The sequence below is a fragment of the Microtus oregoni genome, unplaced genomic scaffold (assembly GCF_018167655.1).
Source record: "Microtus oregoni isolate MIOR12 unplaced genomic scaffold, Mior012 000002F_ref0000024, whole genome shotgun sequence".
Taxonomy (NCBI): Eukaryota; Metazoa; Chordata; class Mammalia; order Rodentia; family Cricetidae; genus Microtus; species Microtus oregoni.
Window position 1 is genome coordinate 30,654,019 of NW_024543061.1, and position 21,257 is coordinate 30,675,275.

The 21,257-nt window shown below is 54.1% G+C and overlaps 1 protein-coding gene across 1 annotated transcript in view; it reads right to left on the minus strand.

The window, feature by feature from the left end:
- Positions 1–21,257, minus strand: part of Plxna1 (plexin A1) — a 47,043-nt gene that overhangs the window by 18,929 nt on the left and 6,857 nt on the right. Inside the window, exons 3-12 of the mRNA XM_041632658.1 lie at positions 20,393–20,575; positions 9,512–9,652; positions 8,474–8,574; positions 8,098–8,221; positions 7,851–8,004; positions 7,390–7,489; positions 6,067–6,181; positions 2,684–2,884; positions 351–447; positions 84–277 (exon numbers count right to left, since the gene is read on the minus strand). Of these exons, the coding sequence (XP_041488592.1) occupies positions 84–277; positions 351–447; positions 2,684–2,884; positions 6,067–6,181; positions 7,390–7,489; positions 7,851–8,004; positions 8,098–8,221; positions 8,474–8,574; positions 9,512–9,652; positions 20,393–20,575 (1,410 nt within the window). The remainder of the gene's footprint in view (positions 1–83; positions 278–350; positions 448–2,683; positions 2,885–6,066; positions 6,182–7,389; positions 7,490–7,850; positions 8,005–8,097; positions 8,222–8,473; positions 8,575–9,511; positions 9,653–20,392; positions 20,576–21,257) is intronic.

Genomic DNA, 21,257 nt, shown 5'->3' on the forward strand with positions numbered 1-21,257 from the left:
TACCGTGCCAGGTGAGAGGAGGTGGTGGGTGGGCTTACAAGGGTGGGGCTAGGCAGGTATTGGACCGGGTTTCCAGATCCTACCTTGAGAATCTTGGGGTCTGTGCAGCGGCTGCTGCCATGGTGGGCATGCATCCAGGAGGTTGGTGAGTCAGCTGGGCAGTGGTGACGGAGGGAACAGCGACGCTCAGCTACACACCAGCCACACTCAAAGCGTGGGTCTGCCTTGAGGCAGAGGCCACAACTCTGGCGCAGGGCTGGGCACTTGTAGAGGTGGGCTGTGACAGGAAGGCTGGTCAGCATGGACCCATATGCCATCCATTCACCCAGGCCACCAGCCCTGCTACTCACCCTGTATGTTCTGGGGGTTGTCAATGACAAAGTTGCCATTCCACACAACTGATAGGTTCACAGGCAGGTCACTGATATCATTCCCCTCATAGGAGTACTGTTGGAAGCAGGCATAGTGGTCATGCTTGAGGTAATGGGTCACTACCTCTATGCCACATAGAGGATCAAGGGCGCCTATGGGGGCCCTCACCATCTCTGAAATTGACTACTGAATGGGCCTGCCTACATGTAAAATGAACTAGAACACATACAGCTCTTCTGCCCATCTCTTCACACAGGGCTTCTCTTCTGGCTCCATGGCCCTGTTCCCTCCTACCAAACTCTATCTCCAGCAGCCATGAAGAAACCACACCCATCACCAGCCTCCAGTCCTATCCTCCAAGGTTGCCCCAGACACCACTTCCAATACCAGGGCAGTCTTGGCTGAGAGCTTCAGTCAGCCATCTGGGAAAGCGGGCTAGCTGGGCCCAAGAGCATCAGGAAAGCTCTGTAAACATCAGTCTTTGTCTACTAGGCAGGACAGGACTTCTGAGGTGTGAGGTATTTGGGACCCCACAGCCTGAGCATAGATCAAAAGACCACTGTCCTGAGCAAAGATTGCTGCGCCCACTCTACCTAGGTTGGCCTGCGCTTAGGGTAACAGCCTCAAGGGCTGGGCCTAAGCTTAGCTGCCTCCCACTTTCTGCAGCTGATGACCTCGGCTCTGTCTTGTGTTCGGGCTGAGGCAGGCAGCTTGACGTCTCTGAGGGGTGGCTCAGCAATTCATCACTATTTTATCTGAAGGAATTTAATTGGATCCTATCAAATTCCCTGATACTCTCTCTTCCCTTTAAACACTGCTGAAGGGAAGATAAATGGGGGTCTACAGAGAAGGGGACAGCGAAGATGAAGGGTGGAGAGACACAGGAAGCAGAAGCAAGAGAAAAGGGGTGATAAGAGTCAGAGGGTGTTTGGGGGGGTACAGGTTATGTGAGGAGCCAGTAGGAGAAGGAAGGGAGGTGACCAACAGCATGGGAAATGGGGGAGTGCAGCCTTCCCTGCTGGGCTTCCACTAACCGGCGGCCCATGCTACCCTGGCAGCCGATTTAACACCAACCACTGCCCTGTTTGACCTCTATCAGCTAAGGGCTGCTGGAACCAGGGTGTGGGACAACTAAAGCCTTGTCAATCATCCAGTGTACATGCCTTGCCAACCTGATCATAAACCTATTCCATAGCAATACTGACAAATATCTTGCATATCATCATAGAACCTTCATCTGGTGATGGATGGAGACAGAGACAGAGACCCACACTGGAGCACTGGACTGAGCTCCCAAGGTCCCAATGAGGAGCAGAAGGAGGGAAAACATGAGCAAAGAAGTCGGGACCACGAGGGGTGCACCCACCCACTGAGACAGTGGAGCTGATCTATTGGGAGCTCACCAAGGCCAGCTGGACTGTGACTGAAAAAGCATGGGATAAAACTGGACTCTCTGAGCATGGCGAACAATGAGGGCTGATGAGAAGCCAAGGACAATGGCACGGGGTTTTGAACCTACGTAATGTTCTGGCTTTGTGGGAGCCTAGCCAGTTTGGATGTTCACCTTCCTAGAAATGGACGGAGGGGGGAGGACCTAGGACTTACCACAGGGCAGGGAACCCTGACTGCTCTTTGGGCTGGAGAGGGAGGGGGAGAAGGGTGGGAGGAGAAGGGTGGGAGGAGGGGGAGGGAAATGGGAGGCTGGGAGGAGGAGGAAATTTGTTTTTTTTTCTCCTTTTCTCAATAAAAAATAAATTAATTAATTAATTAAAAAAAAACCTATTCCAAAAAATTCATTGCCCTCCTGACTATAAGCTTCCTGGGCAGAGGGGAAAATGAGGCCTCAGTAATCAGTGAGGAAAGTTTGAACCGGTGCACCAGAAGGGTTTGTTCCATAGAGAACCACAGTCAAACACCAGATTTGCTGAGCTCAATGACAACTTTGGGAATGTCACTGTGAGGTATGAGTCTTCCACCAAGGGTTTTTCCCTGACACCCAGCAAGGCTACCTGCTGATGTTCAGATAGCTGTGGTGTGGACACGTTCCTTAGTGGTCATTGTATCTGGCTACTTCACTAAGGAACTCAGAGCCACCATGAGCCCACTTCCCTGCACCACTCATACTCACCCAAGGGCTCAGTGGTGGGCCAGGGAGCCAGCAGAATCCCCTGAACTTCCCGAGGCACACCTGGCCTCATACGTCATTCTGGCCTATTTTCCCTAACAAACCAGGTCTGGGACTGGGTGGGCAATGGCCCACTCCAGAGCATGGCACACCCCCACCTTGCCTACCCGCCTGCTGTTCCCTCACCGAGGAGTTCTGGCATTGCAGGCTGGAGCTGTTGAAGCGCAGTGCAGTGACGCGGGCCGGGCTGCCTGGGATGTGGAAAAGGCACTCGTACCCTCGCTGGCCTGACTGTGGCTGTGGCAGGTTCCGTGCGGCCAGGGTGATGGGCTTCACCACACCCACTGGCACATAGATGTGGGTAGAAGGCAGGATCTGTGGGCAATCCTGGGGATAGCAAAGCTCTGGCTGAGCTGGGTCTGGTGGCCAGCAAGAAGTGAAAGTTCCACTGTGTTCCAGGCTGTGGTGGCTCACAAAGCCCAGGCTCCTTGTGTCATTTTGTAGCTGAGCACCACAGGGACAGTGGTCTTTAGGTCCTGCTCCCACCAGGCTGTAGCTTCACAGAGGTCAGCCTATTCACCCTGGCCATAACCTAAAACCCCGCTACTCTAGGGCCACAGGTACCCCATCTGGTCCACAGCTGCACAGACCCAAAGCAGGAGCCAAGAATGGAGTACTGGGGTAGCAGGCTCTCAGCTGGGGGTCTGGGAGCATATAAAAATAGCCTGGGCCCTGCAGAAAAACAGGCACCCCCAGGGCCAGGGTTTCAGCAACAATAACTGATGCAACGCCTGGCTTGCTTGCAGCATGGCTGGCAGCAGCCTCAGGAGGAGGTGCCCAGTGGGAGCCCGTGGAGCAGCTTTAAATAGGGATGCTGAAAACAGGCCTGATCCCTGGGGGCTGCCTTGGCTCCCAAGGTGGATATAGGCCCAGGATCTGCTCCGCAGGGCCCATTAGGGCCTGAGCTCTGACCCAGCCTCTCACAGTTTGACCCCAGAAGATCTGAAAAGGCTCACTGAGCAAGTCTGTGGCATGCCCCTGTATCCATCCATTGGGCACTAGCCCCAACTTAGGTGGCAGTCCTAGTGGAGACACTGTATGCAGGGCCACATAAACACTGCTGCTACCATCAGAGGCGCATCTGCTAACTGTAGCCCAAGACTTGATCTGTGATGGGACCCAGCTGAGAGAACAACCAACTTAGCTCAGCCTGTCCTAGAGCCCCTAACATCCCTGCTGAGCTGGGTTTACCATCCACCTACTAAAACACACCAGGTTGAGTCCAGCATTGCTCACTATCCCCTGAAATACCCTGTGTGAGTACAGCAGGCAGAGAGCAGACATGGACCCTGGCCAGATGCTGCTGCCTGCCCATTATCCCAACAATCCCTTCCAGCTATCAATCCCCTGCCACACCGAGGACGGAAGGCCTCCCTGGTGTAACTTCTCCCCACCTAGACTCCGGTATTCTTTCCAAGCCCAGCAGCATATCTTCTAATTATGAATTCCAGAACTCACAGGCCAGGCTAAGTGGGGCCCCCTGGGGGCACACAGAGTCTAGCTGAATTAATCCTACCAGCCACTTGTACCTCAGGCCCTGCTGATAGGTCATAGATCCCTTTGGATCTATTGGTTCAGGGCCAGGGACCAGCAGCCCTGAAAAGTCTACACCAATTCCTTGTTTCTCAGCAGTTCAAGGAGAGACTGGCAGACACCTGGGTAGTGGAGCCTATGGGCTCCTGATTCCGCCTTCACTTGAGAATCAACCCAGAAGTAGCCAGAGAAGAACTCAGGTCAGGTCCCTAGACATCTGATCCACAGCTGTTTTCCTCATGCAAACAAGTCTGCTTCCCTATTGGGAACTCAGGTTATCCCAGGGTCTGGCAAGGGAGAGAAGCCAAGAGTGAGGCCCACCAGGCCACTGGGGAGGTCACATGATGGGTTTCTTGTGGAAGGCCAGTTGCACCTCTCCACTCCTACAGTCCTCTTAGGTCCCGGAGACCTAAGAGGACATCCCAGGTCTCCGGGACTGTCAGCATGAACTCTGCTGACCAAGCCTCTGCGAGGTTCCTTCTAGGGCCAAGCACTCCATCCTGGCTGCCCATCTCACTAGCTGTTCAGTAAGCCCTGAGTGAAGCGAGGGCGGCCAGGTGAGTGCCTACAGGTCTCTCTCCATCTCCAGGCCAGTATCTGGGTATACAGAAAAGCACCTGGGGCTAGAAAGTCACAGGAATATGTGAGCCTGCATGAAGTCCCCCAGAGCCAGAGGCAGGGAGATGGGGGCTGCTGCTTGCTACTGTCTATTCCGGGGTTTCCAAAGACTTTCATTTGCTAAGTCTGTGGTTAAACAACACTCCTGATAATCCATACAAAGCTGCAAAGAAGAGTGAGCACCCATGGGATCAACCCATTCCCCAAAAGAGCCCTGCCTGACCCCAGCCCTGTGCAGACAAACCAGGTGTCTATGCTTCCCATCCTACTCAGCACACATGGTTTCGCTGAGGACCTGAGCAGGTTACCACCCCAGGACGACATTTCCTCTGTTTAATAAAACTTCCTGGAGGTAATGGGCTAGTCAGGGCAGGATCAGAGGAACACCAGAGAAGAAACCTGGGCCACCTTGGCCTCAGGACCAACAGGGTCCCCCACATTCTACTAGCACTTTGCTTTTTCCAGGGCACTGCGCAGGCCTCTCTGGAAGCGGCCTCAGGCCAACCCTGGCCAGCTCCCAAGGCCCCTGGTTTGGTTCCTGCTGCCTACCCTGGATACTGTGATCCGGTTCCCCGGATGCCACCTTCCCAGAAAACCCACCCCACCCCTCCACTGTGTTCCTGGCTCTCACTCACCGTCACAGCCCCTATCCCCATTAGGTTCAGAATCCTGCCTTCTACTACTACCTTGTCCTAGCAGAATGTTAGGCCAGCAACTAGGGGGAGGGGGAAAGTCCAGAGGAGGGCAGGCTCATGGAGCCCCACTCATACATAATGACCTCCAGCCAAGGTTTCTGGACCAGTCCAGCTGGACTGCAGCCCCCACAGACCCAAGTGGGAGAATTCATGGCCTCTTCCTTCCCATCCCCATGATAGTAAGATGAATGGGTCCTGCTTCAAGTCCTGTCCCCACACCAACATGGACCCTAACCCCTTCCCAGCTTCCCATCCACGCAGGCCTGCATGCCCAAGGTGTCACAGGTTCCAGGAGGAGTGGCCTGCCATGCATACAGTCAGATTCAGCAGCAATTACCATGTGGAGCTTAAGAAACCCGCACAGCTCTGCTGTTAGCTTCCCTTGCTGTCTGGAAGAGGACTGTCACGAGACCCGCTGGTCAGGCTGCTCCAGCCCAGGCTTCTACAGGGCTCTTAATCTCCAGTCTGTCTCCCAAGGATTACAAAGGACACCCAAGGACACCAGCAAATGTTCCCAGTTTGCCCTCAGGCTATGACATTTAGGAAGTTGTTCCCACCTTGGTCATACCTCATAGTGTACAACAGGTATCCTGGCCACCTATGGGAATTGTTGGGTAACACCCTGAGGGTCACTGGTACTTCTGAAGTCTTATCCAGTCTTACCTCAGACACGTTGACACGGCCTTCCAGAAAGGCACAGTCGGCCGCATTGTTGGTGCACACATGACGATATTTGCACCAGTGGCAGGGGAAGGAGCCGTTGACACATGCCAGGCAGCTGCAGGGGGAGAATGGACAGTTAGGTCTAGGGGCACAGTAGCTTTTATTTCCATCATGGGTCCTGGTGTGCTGTTACTTTTTGGAGTGCCAGCACCTCTGCAAAGGCTGTTCCTGGCAGAGAAGATAACCAGACCCTCTGCCTGCTGCACAGGTCTTGCCTACTCTGACTCTCTTCCTCTTCATTAAGCACTGGTCACTGCAGTGACCACTGGCCCTTATGACTGAGAATCAGAACGTGTTTCGAAGACAACAGAAGCACATGCCGCAAGCCCACTCCAATGGGCTTCGGGTAGCAAGTGGTTCCCCCAGCTACTCAGAGCCTCAGTCTACCTCCACCTGTCCTATCCAAATCAGCTCCACCTGGACAGGTGCTGCTCAATCTGCATCTCATAATCCTGGGAGTTTGTAAAGATGGCCTTGTGGCCTCTGGAAAACACCTTTTCCCTTCCCTCCAGGATCACCCTACCAGTTCTGGTCAGACTTGCTCCTGAAGACAAACAACTCCAAGGGTGCCTGGCTACAACAGTCTCCTGCTCTGAAGACAATCTACCCTTCCTGGACAAGAGAAAGCCAAAAATAAAAGCAGGACCGAAAAGCCAACCAATCCCACCTCCCAGGTCAAACCTGTTCAAGTTCTAAAATCCCCACCCTTGCCCTGACCTTCTAAGGACCCTGTCTTGACCAGTGCCCTGGCTAGTGAATGGACTATAGTTTGCCCTCAACTCCCTTGTACCCAAAGTGAGGTGCTCACAGCCAAGGTGGGAAGCAGCAAACAGAGCTGATTCCATCTAACAGCCAGAAGTCCCAGGACTAGGCGGAAGCCAATGCCTGGCTGTCCTACTGTGTGCAGCAGCTATAGCCAGGCCAAGTTGGCACTGAGTTGCCATGTCTGAGCTCCACAATGGCCCAGATCATAGTCTCCCTCAGAGGTCCTGGCCCCACTCTGGTGACCAGCGGGGCTTTTCATAGGTCACATCTCACTCTTTGACCAAGTTTCTAAAACAGCTCTCCACAGCCACAGCCTTCCTCCATGCTACCCTCAAGGCCCTGCCCAGCCAGCTCTTCTACTGGCAGGCTGCTTTTGTGGGGACCGCTTATCCTGACTGCTTGACTGGATGTTAGCCACAGGAGGGCAGGCCTGCAAAGTATCTGCCACAAGACCACAGGGATGGAACTGTAGCAAGGGCACGGTCTGGGGACACTCACGACTGATGAACACTGCAGTTATAGAAGACAAAGTCCACAGATGCGAACTTCTTCCCCGTCTCCTTGGACTTGAGGTAGAGCTTCACAACCCGCTGGTCTCCTGCAAAATACAAAGGCTAAGGTACCAGGGCCATAGACCACAGAGCCAGACACCCATGAAGAGTGCCCAGATGGAAGCCAGCCCATTACACCTCTGGCCTAGGCCCCAGGAAGCTGATATCCCTTCCTCAGGTGGCCAGCAAGGAGTCAGAATACAACTTCCTCATGAAGGCTGGGCGAAGTGGGTTCACTGGGCTACTTACTTGCCAGGTACTGAGTGACTAACTGGACCACAGCAGGCAGAAAGGTGCTGTGTTTGAACCCCCACCAGGGTTTCATCACACACAGAGCAAATGTCCCCACCTCCACTCTGACCTCTCCTCCTGTGTTTGTACTGCTGAGCAGGAAGTGAATCCACTCACCTTGGCCCTGTGTGATAGGTGCTACTTCCCGGGCAGAGGGTGAGCGGCAGTGGATGCGGCCATCTTCCAGGATGCTCTCAGTTTCTGTGAAGTCCTCAAAGGAGCAGTTGACACCAGCTGAGAGGTCAGGCACATTCCAGGCCTGCAGCACAAGCTGGCGGGTGGCAGAAGGCCTAGGTGAGTGGTTGACTGCCCCACTTGCTCTACCCCCTGCTCCCTTCCAGTCACTTCCAGCAGCCACACTCACCGGCACCTGGGACATGGTGACTGACACATTGCGTGGCTGGACAGTCAACTGCACACACTGCAGCAGGTCAGAGGCGAACCGCTGGGGCTCATCTGCCCGCTCACAGGCATCCTGCCTAGAGCAGCTGTAGGTAGAATGTGCTCAGGTTGGGCCCATAGAGGTTCAGAGTCCCCAGGGCCACCAGAGAGGGGTCCCTGGGTTGAGGACATGGCTTCCTCTGCCCCCACCTTATGACATTCCCATCACTTGTCATGGGGTCAAAGGAGACCTCAGGTGGCTCCAGGGCAGCTATGACTATTGAGAGACACACAGACGGTTTCCAGGGCCACCAGGCCAAATGTCACCCACCCCTTCAACCCAGACCTCCCAGACTCACACACTGTGCAGGACACACCAGCCACAGTGGGGGTCCCGAGACCCCAGGCACAGCTCACAGGAAGTATACTGCACACAGCTTTCCACAGGTACCCGTGTCACCTGGAGAAGAATCATAGTGTGAGGCCTGGCTAGGCCCATCCCAGCCTCCCAGCAGGTCCCTGCAGTCCCCACCCTGTAGGAGCACAGTGTACTCAAGTCAGGCTGTGTCACCCTGCCTCAGTTAAGATTCAGGACAGATAGCCAGATGAGCCTACAGTTGTGACCACTCTGCCTCCCACCTGTCTGGACTCCTTCCTGGTCTGTGCTTCTGAGGGAGAGAGAGTTGTCAGTGGAAGAAGACTGGGGCCAGCCCCAGCAGTGCTCAGAGGGGTGGGGCCAGTCCCAGCGGGGCTTAGAGGAGCAGACAGACTCTAGGTCTCCCCAGCTCTCAAGACTCCAGAGGCAGAACCAAGTATGCTCAGAAGAATTACTGAGAAGCAAGAGCTAGTCAGCAAGCCTGGCATCCTGCCTGCTCCTTCCAACCAGTGCCTGTTATGGGGACACCAGTGTGCATGGAATAGGCACCACACTGGTAAGGCTGGGCGCATAAGAACACAGCCTTGAAAAACTAGGCAGGCCAGGTTGGCCATAGCCCCACAAAGAACACAGCCGTAACTCATTATAGACAGCTAGAGTCCGAGTCAGATCAAGCCTCCAATGGCACCTGTGCTTGGACAGTGCTGCCATTCAGGCACCAACTTCCATGGTTAGAGGTCACAGGGAGAGGACAAGGGCCTTCCTGAGCAGGTCCTAGGGAGTCCGAGGCTACATAGATGGCATGAAGCCCTTACATACACACTTCCTAGAACAAGCCATCACTCATCTGTCTGCTGAGTGATATGTCAGGGTTTATAGCCAATAGGGAACCTCCGGAGAAGAAGCAGCCTCATGACACCAGGCAAGCTATTCCTCAGTTTCCTTATGATGGGGTTCTCTGGTTGGGGATCCCAACCCAGCCACCCTGACAGCCTATGGCTGAGCAGTTAGCGGCACCCACCTGCTTTTCCGTCATAGCATAGAGGTACTGGCGGTTGGGGCTGAGGACGAGGTCACGCAGAATAGGGCTGCCCTCCTGAGCCACCACACTCTCATAAGCCAGGGCTGGCCTGCCACTGGGGTTTGCGAGGTCCACCAGTATCTGTGGTAGTAAGGGTGGTCAGTGAAGCAGGCCAACAATACTCTTAGACCCACCTCACCCTCTAACAAGCGCCTCCCCACAGAGCCCTGCAAGAACCAGTGTTTGGTCAGACTGAGCCAAGGCTGATCCAGCTCACTGTTACTGACCCAGCTCAGCCCAAGGACAAAGAAATAGGACAAGACAACCTGGGCAGGTGGGTGTCTTGGTTCCTCTATTAGTCCAGACACCAAAACTCAGTGGTAGGGTACATGTGGGATACAGTGCCCACCACCAAGCTGCAGGACTTTGGGACTCTTTCATGGATCACCTGAGGTCTGTGAAGGTGAGGTGAGGGGGCACACAGAAACCTGAGGATCAGTGTAGCTGAGGAACAAGACCAGGGGCTCATACACAGGGTGGCCAAGGCTATTCCTGGTGTCTTGGGGTGAGGGACACCCCAGCAAGAAGGTATTAGGAAGAAGGGCGTCTCACTGGCATGGAAATATAGTTAAGATCCCAAACAAGCCAGGCGCTAATTAGCCTGCTCCTCTCCTGCAGCCTTGGTGCTGCAAGTATTTTTAGTTGCTTTTACCAAACAAATGTATTTAATTAACAGAGAGACCCATGGGGGCTTTCAGGATGGGACTCATGGGGCATGTCTGCCTGCTTCAGCTGGGCCCAAGCACAGTCTCCTGGGCATAGGACTTGCAGTTTGCTTCTACCTTCTATACAGCTAATGCTGCCTAACACCCATGGCTAGCCTTTAACCCATCTGGTCTACCACTCTACCACAGGGTAGGGGGCTGGAGTGAGCCTGGCCTTCTCTGTACCCCATAGAGAGGGGACAGGGCAGACCTGGGGGCAGCAGGGTCAGGCAAAAGCAGCACCCTGTGTAGGCCAGTTCTGTCAGGAGCCGGGCGAGGGGCCAGCCAGGGTGGGGCCTTGTGTCTCTGGGCCAAGAGACTGCTGGCTGAGAGAGAGGGGGAGGGTCACATTCCTGAGAGCCTGGGCCACCCCCCACATCCGCTCAGCTGCCTCTCCACTAAGACAGGCTTAAGTCAAACCAGGCCCGGAAGAGCAGGGTAAGGGAGGAGGTCCTGGGAGACCTGCTGGGGCTGGGCCCATAGTTGCCCAAACTTGTTCCTAGGCCTGTAAATGGACAAGCAAGAGCAGCTGGCTAAGGTGGTAAGGGGCCACAGCAGCCCAGTGCCCCTGGAGCTGGAGAGGACACTAACCCTAACCCAAACCTATACTGCTGTGCCCATGTCATATGCCAGAGCAGGGGCGGGAGTCAGGTCCTTGAGGACTGTGCCAGAGCTGCTCACACTGATGTACTGCGGGCACAGCAGTCATGGCAAGGCTAGACCCACACTGCACAGGCCCAAACTTGGCTAGGCTGTCTCTCATGTGAAAGGACTCATGTGGGGTGCTGAAGTTCTCCATGGTAGTCTCTCTACCCATGGAAAGGGAAGGAAACACCAGCTTCACCACCCCAACAGAGGCAGGTGCCAGGAAACAAGGCTGTGCAGTGTGCAGGGGACTGAGAGCTCCAGACCATGCCCCTCAAGCCTCTAAGACCATAACCAGGACTCTATTCCCTGCACGCTGGGCTTCACCCACCTCCACATCTCAGGAAAATCCTACCCTCTTCACTCCCGGCTGACAGCTCTGTACCCAGCATGTCGGGTGCTCTGGACAGGGACCCAGGGAGTTTCTTCTTGCCACACTGACCACCACTGGCAAAGTAAGGCTGGGGACATGATCCAGTCCTATCCCACCTGCCATTACTCTTTCCAGCCTGGGTAGACACACTAGCTTTAGACATGCACGGAACGGACAGGCCAGGGCCAGGGCAGTAAGGAAAGAGCTGCAGGCCACTCAGGCTCAGGAGGCCCTGCCCCCTGCCTGCTGCTTAATTGACTGGAACAGGTGGTCCCAACAGACAGCTGCAGTTGGGGGTGTGTGAGTCCAGCTGTCCATCCACCTGCCCAGCAATGGGCCATATCCACAATCAGGTCCCAGGGATACAGCCCCAGTAGAGGAACTCTGAGGAGGGACCACTCCTAAGCTGGAGGAAGACGGGACATCAGGGGGTTATAGACATGACTGAGCCAAGCCATGCTCAGGCCTGACAGGATCTCTGTACATAGCAGTGTGATGTGGCTATCACATGTGTTACAGTGTCCCTTGAGTGCCTGTGTGATAATGGGGCTTATGTTTCGAATATGAAATGTCGTGCGTGTGTTTACTTAATTCCCAGCTGGTGGACGGTGTAGGAAGCTCATGGGACCTGCTGGAGGTGGGAGTCTTAGTAAAGATGTTATCACTGGAGTGGGCCTTGAGGGTTATAGCCTGGCCCTGCCTGCTGCCATGTCCTGCCCTGCTGTGAAGGACTCTACCCCTCTAGGACAGTGAGCTAAACAAACCCTTTCTCCTTTAGGTTTTTTATGTCAGGGTATTTTATCACAGAATTAGGAAACACAAGGCCATGTGAGAACACGTGTGTGATGGAGTTCCCAAGGTACATGCATGATGGGGTCCCTGTGAGAACACGTATGTGATGGAGTTCCCAAGCTACAGGCATGATGGGGTCCCTGTGAGAACATGTGTGTGTGTGGAATTCCCTAAGTGCATACTGATGGGTCCCTGTGTGTACAGTGAGTGATGGAGTTCCTTAAATGCATACATGATGGAGTCTCTGTGTACATGTGGGTGATGAGGCACCTTTGTATACACATGATGAGGTCCCTGTGTACACACATGAAACAGGTTCCTGTATGTACACATATGGTGTCCCTGTGATCAAATGTGCAATGGGTGTATCTATGACAGGTCTGTGTGTACATACCAGTTGGGACAAGGGTCACGGACACATATGCGATTATGGAATTCCTGTGTGCACTTGTGTGATAGGGCCTTGATGTGCATATGAGTGGAGGGGGTCTCAGTGTATACATGTGACACATGTGATAGGGACTCTGTGTATATATGTATGACCTTTGCATATACAAGTATAATGGGTTATTTGTGTGCACAGGCATGTTCTAATCTCTGAAAATAAATATGTATGATATCCCTCTGTACATACATGATGGATCCTTGTGTGAGCATATGGAGAGGAGCCCTGTATACATGTGTAGGAAGGACTGTGCACAAACATGTGATGGGGTCTCAGTGGATATGTATGTGATGGGTCCCTGTGTACATGTATATGTAGTCCCTGGATCTATGCATAATAGAATACACGTGTATGTGTATAATAAAGAACATGTGTACACACATAGGATGTGGTCCATATGCACATATGTATGATGAGGTTCCTGTATCTATGTGTTTAATAGGACCTTCATATGTCCATGTAGTGGGATTCCCATATACATACATATAGACTCCCCATGTGTACCTGTAGATGGAATCCCCTTGTACACATGTAATAGGGACTCTGTCTATGCATGTGTAATGGGGTCCCTTATAAACATATGCATGATGGGGTCCCCATGTATATACCTATGTAATATGTATATATACATAAATTTGTATGTATATATGCATTTGATGGGGTATCCATGTGCACTTTTACACATGAACAATGAGGCCCACATGTGCAAACATTAGGGAAATACCTGACTGAAGTAATGGTCCCCAGGTCATGCTGCATCCCACTAAGTTACAGTCACTACAGTATAGCTTCATTAGACTACATTGATAAGAGGTAAACTGAGACTCACACAGAACCTGTGAGAAGAACCAAGCCATAGACCCACGACTGCAACTGGGGACATAGTCTACCCAGAAGTTCTGGGGAGGCATCCAGGAGGGCATCCCAGGAGGGCAAAAGCAAGAGCTTCAGAAGGCAGAGTGGGCCCAGGGCCAGGGCATTAGCAGGGCAGCAGAGCCCACGTGCCAATGTCTCAGCCCACAGCTGTCCACTCCAGGGCCACCCACCTGGAGACAGCTGGTCTAGCAGCCCTTTGAAAAGCAGCTGGGTAGCTGGCAGAGCACGGGAAGGCACAGACTGGGGCATCCCAGGCATCCTTACCACCTCCAGCTGTTGCCTTCTTGCTTCTCATACTTTTCCCCAGGCACCAGAATCTTCCATAACTGTCCTCAATAGCCCATTGCTCCCAGAGGCTGTGGAGGAGCCACCTAGCCTCCTTGGACACAGTCTCAAGCAACACCAGCACCTATTCACCCCAGTTTGGTGACACAGGCTTCTCCCACCCTGTCCCTGTGCCTATCAAGCCTCAGGCCTCTGTCCTATCTGTTGAGGGTGAACCTGAAATCTGAGCTGACCAAGGAAAGAAGCCAGGTCAGACTGATCTCCCCAATGGACAGAGCATCAACCACGATATGGTAGACCAGGGAACACCCTACCCATGGTTCCCAGAATACCTCAGGAGAGATCAGAGAGAGTCTTGTTAAATTTGCCACTAGTGGAGAAGGCCAGAGCTCCAGGCTAGCCAGGCTGCTTGCTGGGCTCCAATCACCTCTAAGGCCCTGGCCAACTGCTGCAGGCGGGTGGGCAGGCAGCTGACAGCCTGGCCAGGTCAGCTGTCTGTCCGGTCCAGAGCCAACAATAGGGCCATTATCCAGACCAAGGGCAGGCGGGGTTGCTGAAGAGGATGTCTGGGCCATCCAGGCTGTATGCCAAGGCCGGCACGCGCCCTAGCTGCCCGGAGGCAGGGGGTTGCCCAGTTTTGCCTAACCCAAGAGAGGAGAGGTCCCTTGCTCTGCTCACCCCAAGAAAGCAGCTTGGGCTGACCCTACAAACTATTCAGTCCTGGCCTCCCTGCTTGTGGGAGTGTACTGAACGAGCAGATCTCACTCTGCAGGACAGGGTCTCAGGGAGAACAGACCAGGGGCAGCAGCCCATGAGCATATTAGCTTCTGCAGACACAACTGCCAAGCCTGTCTTCCTTGGGAGGTTGTCATAGGAGGAGGTACATAATGCAGTCTCCATTCCCTTAAAGGTCTTTCTTCTAGCCCCTTGCTGGATCCCCACCACTCTCAAAGGGCAAGCAGTTGGATAGCCTAAGAGTAGCTGGCACTTACGCTGCCCATAACTGAATGACAAAACACGCTCTGAAGGTGCCCAATAGCTATAATCGGACCAGGTGTAGGCAGGGGTTCCAGGAGTCACACCTCTCAAGCCTCTCCCTTCACCACACATAAAAGTGGGGGGGGGGGCAAGAAGGCTAGAGCTCTAACAGAGGACAGCCGGGGCTGTGAGGACCAGCTGCAGCCTGCTCCTGCACTGACCTCTTCCATGCGGTGGATTGCTCTGGTCCACTCACTTCTTAGGACTGTGAGAACTCACGGATTTATAGTCCTACAGGAGACAGCATCTTACCAGAGGTTGAGGGGAGACTCTGGGCTCGGATTACACTGTTCTCTACTCATGAAACACTTTCCCGAGGAGAGCCCTGGGTTGGGGGCTATTCTGGCCTCCCCTGCCATAGATGCACCCTGACTGCTACCACGGGGAAAGACAGCTGAGGGTGGGTACTGACAGCAGGGCACAATGTCAGCTGATTGTTCTAAGGGTGACTGTCATGTGCATCTCGGTGACCTCTTGCCCACTAGGAGCGTATGTGCTTTCAGACTGGAGCTAGTAGTTAGCTAGCACTGATAAAGTCTGTGTCTTGACTCGGCCCCTGGTTGCACGCCTCCTTTAGCACCAGCAAGAGGGTGGTAGTGCTCCCAGGAGTACTTGGGTTCCATAGGGGCAAATCTACTCCAGAAAAGGCAGGCAGCCTGGGCCCCTCTATTCCCTACTCACAACAAGCAGGGGGAGAAATCAGAAATAGGTCCTGCCAAGCAGAGCCATGGGTCTCCCAGAGTGCTTAGAACAAGATATCAGAGGTTGGATGAGAAGATCAAGAAGGAGCCTAGCAGCTCCTCCCAACACAGTCAGAACCTATCCCTCAAAGGTCGGGTCTTTGAAGCAGCATTGCATGAAACACTGCATGCCAAGCAGAGGGCTGCATGCTTGACCTGCATGAGGCCAACACTGTGTAGTTCATGGACCTGGAGCAGGCCACAGCTTGGCACTGCGGTCAGGATGAACCTCACAGCAACTAAGCAAAGGACACAAAGGAAATGTACATGACTCAGTCCATTCCCAGCATGACAGCCGCAGGAGGTCAGCCAGGGCATCCCTGAGATGGCAGAGCCTGGGAGGGGGTCAGAGGAAGGTAATGTGTCCCCCAGGGAGCCTTCACTGTGGGCACCATTATGGGTGCCTCCAGACACAGGGTCTCAAGCAGGGCTGGGTGCAGAGGCAAAGAGAGCAAGCTGGAGGCATCCAAGGTCAAGGGCTTTTGGTCGCAGGCGGGGCTACTTGTCCCCAGGCTGCTGCTGGGCTGCAGTGGTACAGATTCTACAAACAGCAGAAACAGCTGTAAATGAAGAAGGCCTCTGGCACACTTGAACTGCACAGTAAGCCGGCTGGAGGTTTCACATCTGCTTCAGGCTTCAGATGTGCTGAGCAGAGCTGTGCCCACTTCTCAGAACATCATGTGAAGATACTGATAAACACCCTGGGGAGAACCAGACATCTATGCCTGGATAGATGGGCAGCACAGGATAAAGGGTTAGGTCTTCCAGGCCTGTGAGCACGGGTCTAGCAGGGCACTGAGCCTGCAGTCACACCTCTGTTCCAGAGGCACACAGTAGCAAACAGATAAGAGAATATGATGGTCCTGGATCATAAGGAATATCACTGGCCCTGCCCTTATCCACACCCTAGTCCTGTCTTCCACCTCCTCCAAGCCCCTGGACAGCTCATAGGGAGGTTTAGGCTCATGCAAGTCCAGGAAAGGAAAGAGATTTCAGGAGAGCCAGGGTAGACCTCCTCAATGGCTGGGCCCTAAAGTGGCCCAAGAAGATGAGTGCTCCCTCAGGCCCCTCCTTCAGCCTTGGCACCCCCATTGGTCAGCGATGCCTTTACTCAGCTGTATAATGCCATAGCACGAATCTCTGGCAAAGCACACTAGGTGGCTCATAGAACTTTCTGAAAACATAGGTTAATTCCAACATTAAGCAAACTTTCACACAAAAAAATAGACATCCAGATTCTTCGGGGTGGGGGGGGAGGCAGCAAGGGCAGCTACCCCGGCAGAAGAGGCAATATTCTACCTGGCATGCTTACCAGAGGACCTGGCTGAACCTCAGCATGCAGAGTCCCTTGGCCCTGAAGTATAAATGGACAAGGTGACTTGCCTGGGGTACCCCTTTCTTCCCAGCTCAGCAGTAGCCTGGAGCAAGTACTTGGCAGGAGTCCAGAGCCTATTTTCGCAGAGGTACCTGGGTCATCTTGCAGGACCAAACAAGGGCTGCAATTGGGAACTCTGGCCAGAAATGGCTCTTTGGAGGCTGTAGGGGGAGCTATTCACAGGACTGGGACTCTGGGGACCCAGGAAGATGCTGGGAGGGGCATTCCAGAGAGATGGCCTTTATGGGGGGGGAGGGTCATGTTGGCAGGCAGGACTCTGGGGAAGAAGGGGGAGGTAGGGGCACCCCAGCCAGCCTTGAGCAGCTGAAGTTGGCAGGTCTTAAATTAATCGCTACAATTTTACACAACAACACGTTTGGCAGGGCCTGGCCTAGGGCCAGCCAAGTCTCTGGAGCTCCCTAGATGCTTTTTAAAGCCCTGGAAGTCCCAGGCCTGGGAAAGATAGGAGGGGCCAGCCCAGCCTGCCTGCCCTAGGTCAGGCAATGGCCTGGGGTCCCCAGAGTCCAGGCTCCAACACTCAGGGCTGAGAGTGGGGCCACAGGCACCTCTGTGTACTGTTGGTCAACCAGCAGAGCCAAGACCAGAAGCCTCAGGAGTGGGAGGAGCATGGTTAAAAACAAGAGGGCTCAGGAGGCCACTCTAAAGCCCAGATGCACGAGGTAGCCGGCAGCTCACAGGCAAAAGGCTAGTACTGGCTTGAACAGGGGACCATAGAAAGTTGCCCATCTGTCAGGGCCATGACCTGGGGAGGTACAGGCTGTGGGAATCTTGTAGCCTGGAGGTGGCCCAGGCCCCAGGCCCAGCAGTGGGAACTACAGGCATTTCCAAGCCAGGGACAACGTAAAGATACTGCAGGGAGGCTACTCCAATCTCAAAGGCCACCAAAGCAACTCTGAATGCAGTCCTGGGGGCCAGCAACTGAGAAAAAAGGGCTCCTCAGAGTCACTAAAGCATAGCCTAAGTCTCAGAGCCCTACTAGGTTCCAGTCATCCTCCAAGGACCCACTGAAGAGGGGAGGGAGGGAACAAGGGCCCTTGATTCACGTGACAGGACTGCTCTGTTCCTCAGTTTCCCAATCTGTGGAACAGGTGCTGGGATGGCTGTGAGGCTTTGGGTGAGTCAGTCACGAGTACTCAGTGCATGCTCACAGGAAGGGCGCCTGTTAGGCTCTGCAGAAGTGCTGAAAAGAGGGCTTAGAAAGGCTCACACAGCCAGCAGAGAGCGGACAAAACTTCAGAAACACCTCATTTGCACAACATTAGCAACAAAAGATGATCGATAAGACAGGAACACCTGTTGAACTATTTCAGGAAATCCCACGACTGGGACAGGTGAATTGGGTGAAAAGGGCCAGACAGCAGGGGCCCCATGGTGTAATTATATCCATGTCCTGAGTGGCACAGCATGCACCCAGTTCAAACACAGACATCTAAATGAAATGTTGGTTCAACTTTGCGCCCCCTGCCCCTGCAGATGATTCCATATGCCCCAGACAAGGCCCCATCCACTCAAGTGCTGTACTTAGCCATCTGTACCCAGGGATGGGAGGAGCCTAAGTCACAGGCCAGGCTCTGGCAGGCGGGAAAGGAGGCCCTTGGCCTGATGAGGACACTGGCTGGGGGCAAAGAACCAGCTCCTCAGTGGGACTGTCCAGTGGCTGTACAAACAGAATCTCAAGGGGGTAACCTGGCCGAGGCAGCAGAGAGGACTTCATTCCTACCTGCTCTCTTGGGCATGGGGGCGAGGGGAGGCAGGAGTGAGGAATGGGGGAGGGCTAGCAATTCAACCTCTGACACAGATATCACCACAGTGCAGCCTCTGCTCATAGACAGTCTTCAAGGTCCCATAACCGGACTCAGTTCCCTCTCTGTGGGAGCACTGCCAACCAAGACTCAAGGGAACATGTATGCTCTGAGTTTGCCAGTCAGCCGTAACCAAAGGGGCCCCTGGGGCCCAGGAGGCAGGAAGGAGACAGGACTGGAGGGACCTGTTCTCCCAGCCTCACTTGGGTCTGTCTGCCACCCCTAGTCCACAGGACATCAAAAGGGACACTCCCAACCACAGAAGCCCATCTCCAGCTGGGAGGCAGGTACTAGGGAACCCCAAGAGAAGTCTCTAGGTATACTGCACCCCAGCTTCTATGACCCTTCTCAACATATTCACCAACCTCTCTCAGTGGCTTCCCAGTCCCATGAGGCACTTGTAGGTTACAGAAGAGGCCACAATGGAGCTCAGAGCACACCTACACCACCTGGGAGTCACAATGAACAGGACAGGGCTCCATGGGCAGCAGGGGCCCGGTCTGAGCCATTCAACCACCCACCTCCACTGGCCAAGCACCAGGACTCTAAAGTAGAGAATCCATGGGATTCCTTGCTTACCCTGGAGGCCCCTCAATTATCAGCTTGGATCGCAAGGCCTCAAGACTACCAGCAGCACCCAGCCCAGGATACAGACACTGAGAATGAAGACTTCCCAGAGATTCCTTAATGGGCAAGGCTGGGATGTGGTTTCCACATGCAAGGTTAGGGGGTTGAGAGCAGACAGGTCTTCCTGGCTCTGGGCCCAGTCTTACCCACGGGCATGCAAGCAGGCAGGCCAGAGGGATGGGGGGTGTGTGTCAAAAGAGCTCTCAGCTGTTATTTCATCTCTTGGCCCTGCTTGATGGTTCTCAAGGTACCCAGGCAACTCCACCTTTCAGTGTTACTGGAAGCTCCTTCCACCCAGGTGGAACCCTACCCACCCACTGCCCATGCAGTGACAGGCAGACCCACAGCTTCTCCTGGAAGCCCTCCCTGTCTAACTAGTTCTGGAGAGGAAGAGAGTCTAGAAATCAAACAGGCCAGTATGCAGAGCCAGCCTTATCCCAAGGCCTGAGCTGGTCCATCGGTCACTCAAGTCACCTGCTCCCTGGATACCAGGCTGTGGTGTGATGGGGGCGGGGCACTCCCCTTGCCCTGCCCTTGGCCTTGGCATTGCTTTGCTGCACGGTGGATGGGAGTGGGGCTAGCTGACACAGAGAGTGCTGCTTCAGCAGACACCAGATCTCCCAGGGCTGAAAGTAGGACCCAGTGGGGAGGGGGCCCGCATAGTCCTGCTAAGCCCAATATCGACACAAGCTTCCTCTCCAGTCTCTTGACACCCAAGCCATCCTCCAGGATTTAGACTTCTGTACAATGATCCTGAAAATCTTGTGCAGCAAAACAGAGCCAACCTCAAGCCCTGTCACAAGCCCCTTAGGCCCCCAGATACACAACAGGACAGAAAAAAAAAAAAAACTTCCCATGGGAAGCCCAAAAAGAAGGAGGCCCTTCAGGAGCTCCTGGAAATTTGAGCCCCTCAAGGTCACTGGGCCTGGCACAGAGGCATGCACCTACCCACCTCATGCACAGACCCAGGTCCCCATCAGAGAAAATCTGCTTCTCTCCTTTGGATGGGACCTGTACACACACACACACACACACACACACACACACACACACACACCCTACCCAGGGGTGGCCCCTCCAAGCCCACACAGGCCTGACCTTGCGGATGCGGCCGCTGCGAGTGCCAGCGAAAACCACGGTGCGGCCCTGGTAGTCATAGGCAGCCACAGCAGTCAGGCCATCATCCTTGTCCACAAAAAGGGGTGTGCCCTCGATGGTGACCGTGCCCCCCAGTGGCTGGTTGAAGTCCTGCCCGCAGAAGTCGTCATCGATCTGCAGGGGCTGTAAGAAGTGGCAAGGTAAGCATTTAGCAGCCCTCGGAACCTTCACCTTGAGCACAGCGGGGGACAAGGCTAGAGAAGGGAGGCCTAGGGTGGGAGTGAGAAGCCCTAGAGCTACCCAGACCCAAACAAGGCCTACAAAATTCTGGAGGAGAAACAGGGTCTGTGAAATAGCCCGGATCCGGTGAATGTGTCCAAAGTGAGAAAAAGACCCAGAGAGGGTGACCCCTGGGAAGGGCGGTGAGCTATAGGGCCCACAACCAGGGAACCAGGCCAGCCACTACAGGAATGGTCATGGTAGACAAAGGAAGGATGGCTTAGAATTGGGGGACAGCCAATAGAATTATTCCTCCAGCAAACCTTACATTTGCACCTTGCTTGTAGACAAAGACGATGTTTAAGGCAGGAGGGAGTGGGCACACCCAGAAAGCACAGAGAGGGACCTGCTGTGCTGGTGGCAGGAAGCAATCAATACCTCAAGGTTCCGGAGTTGGTTTAGAGTAGAGGCACAGGAGGGGGGTGGATAGACAGGACAGGAATTTGGGGAGAAGGAAGAGGACAGCTGGTTCTCTTCTGGAGTCTGGCATTAGCTGGGGTAGAGGCCACTGATATAAATGCAGAGGGAGGCCAGTGAGGCTGGGGATTCCTGGGAAATAATCAGGGCAGGTCTGAGGCAGGGTATC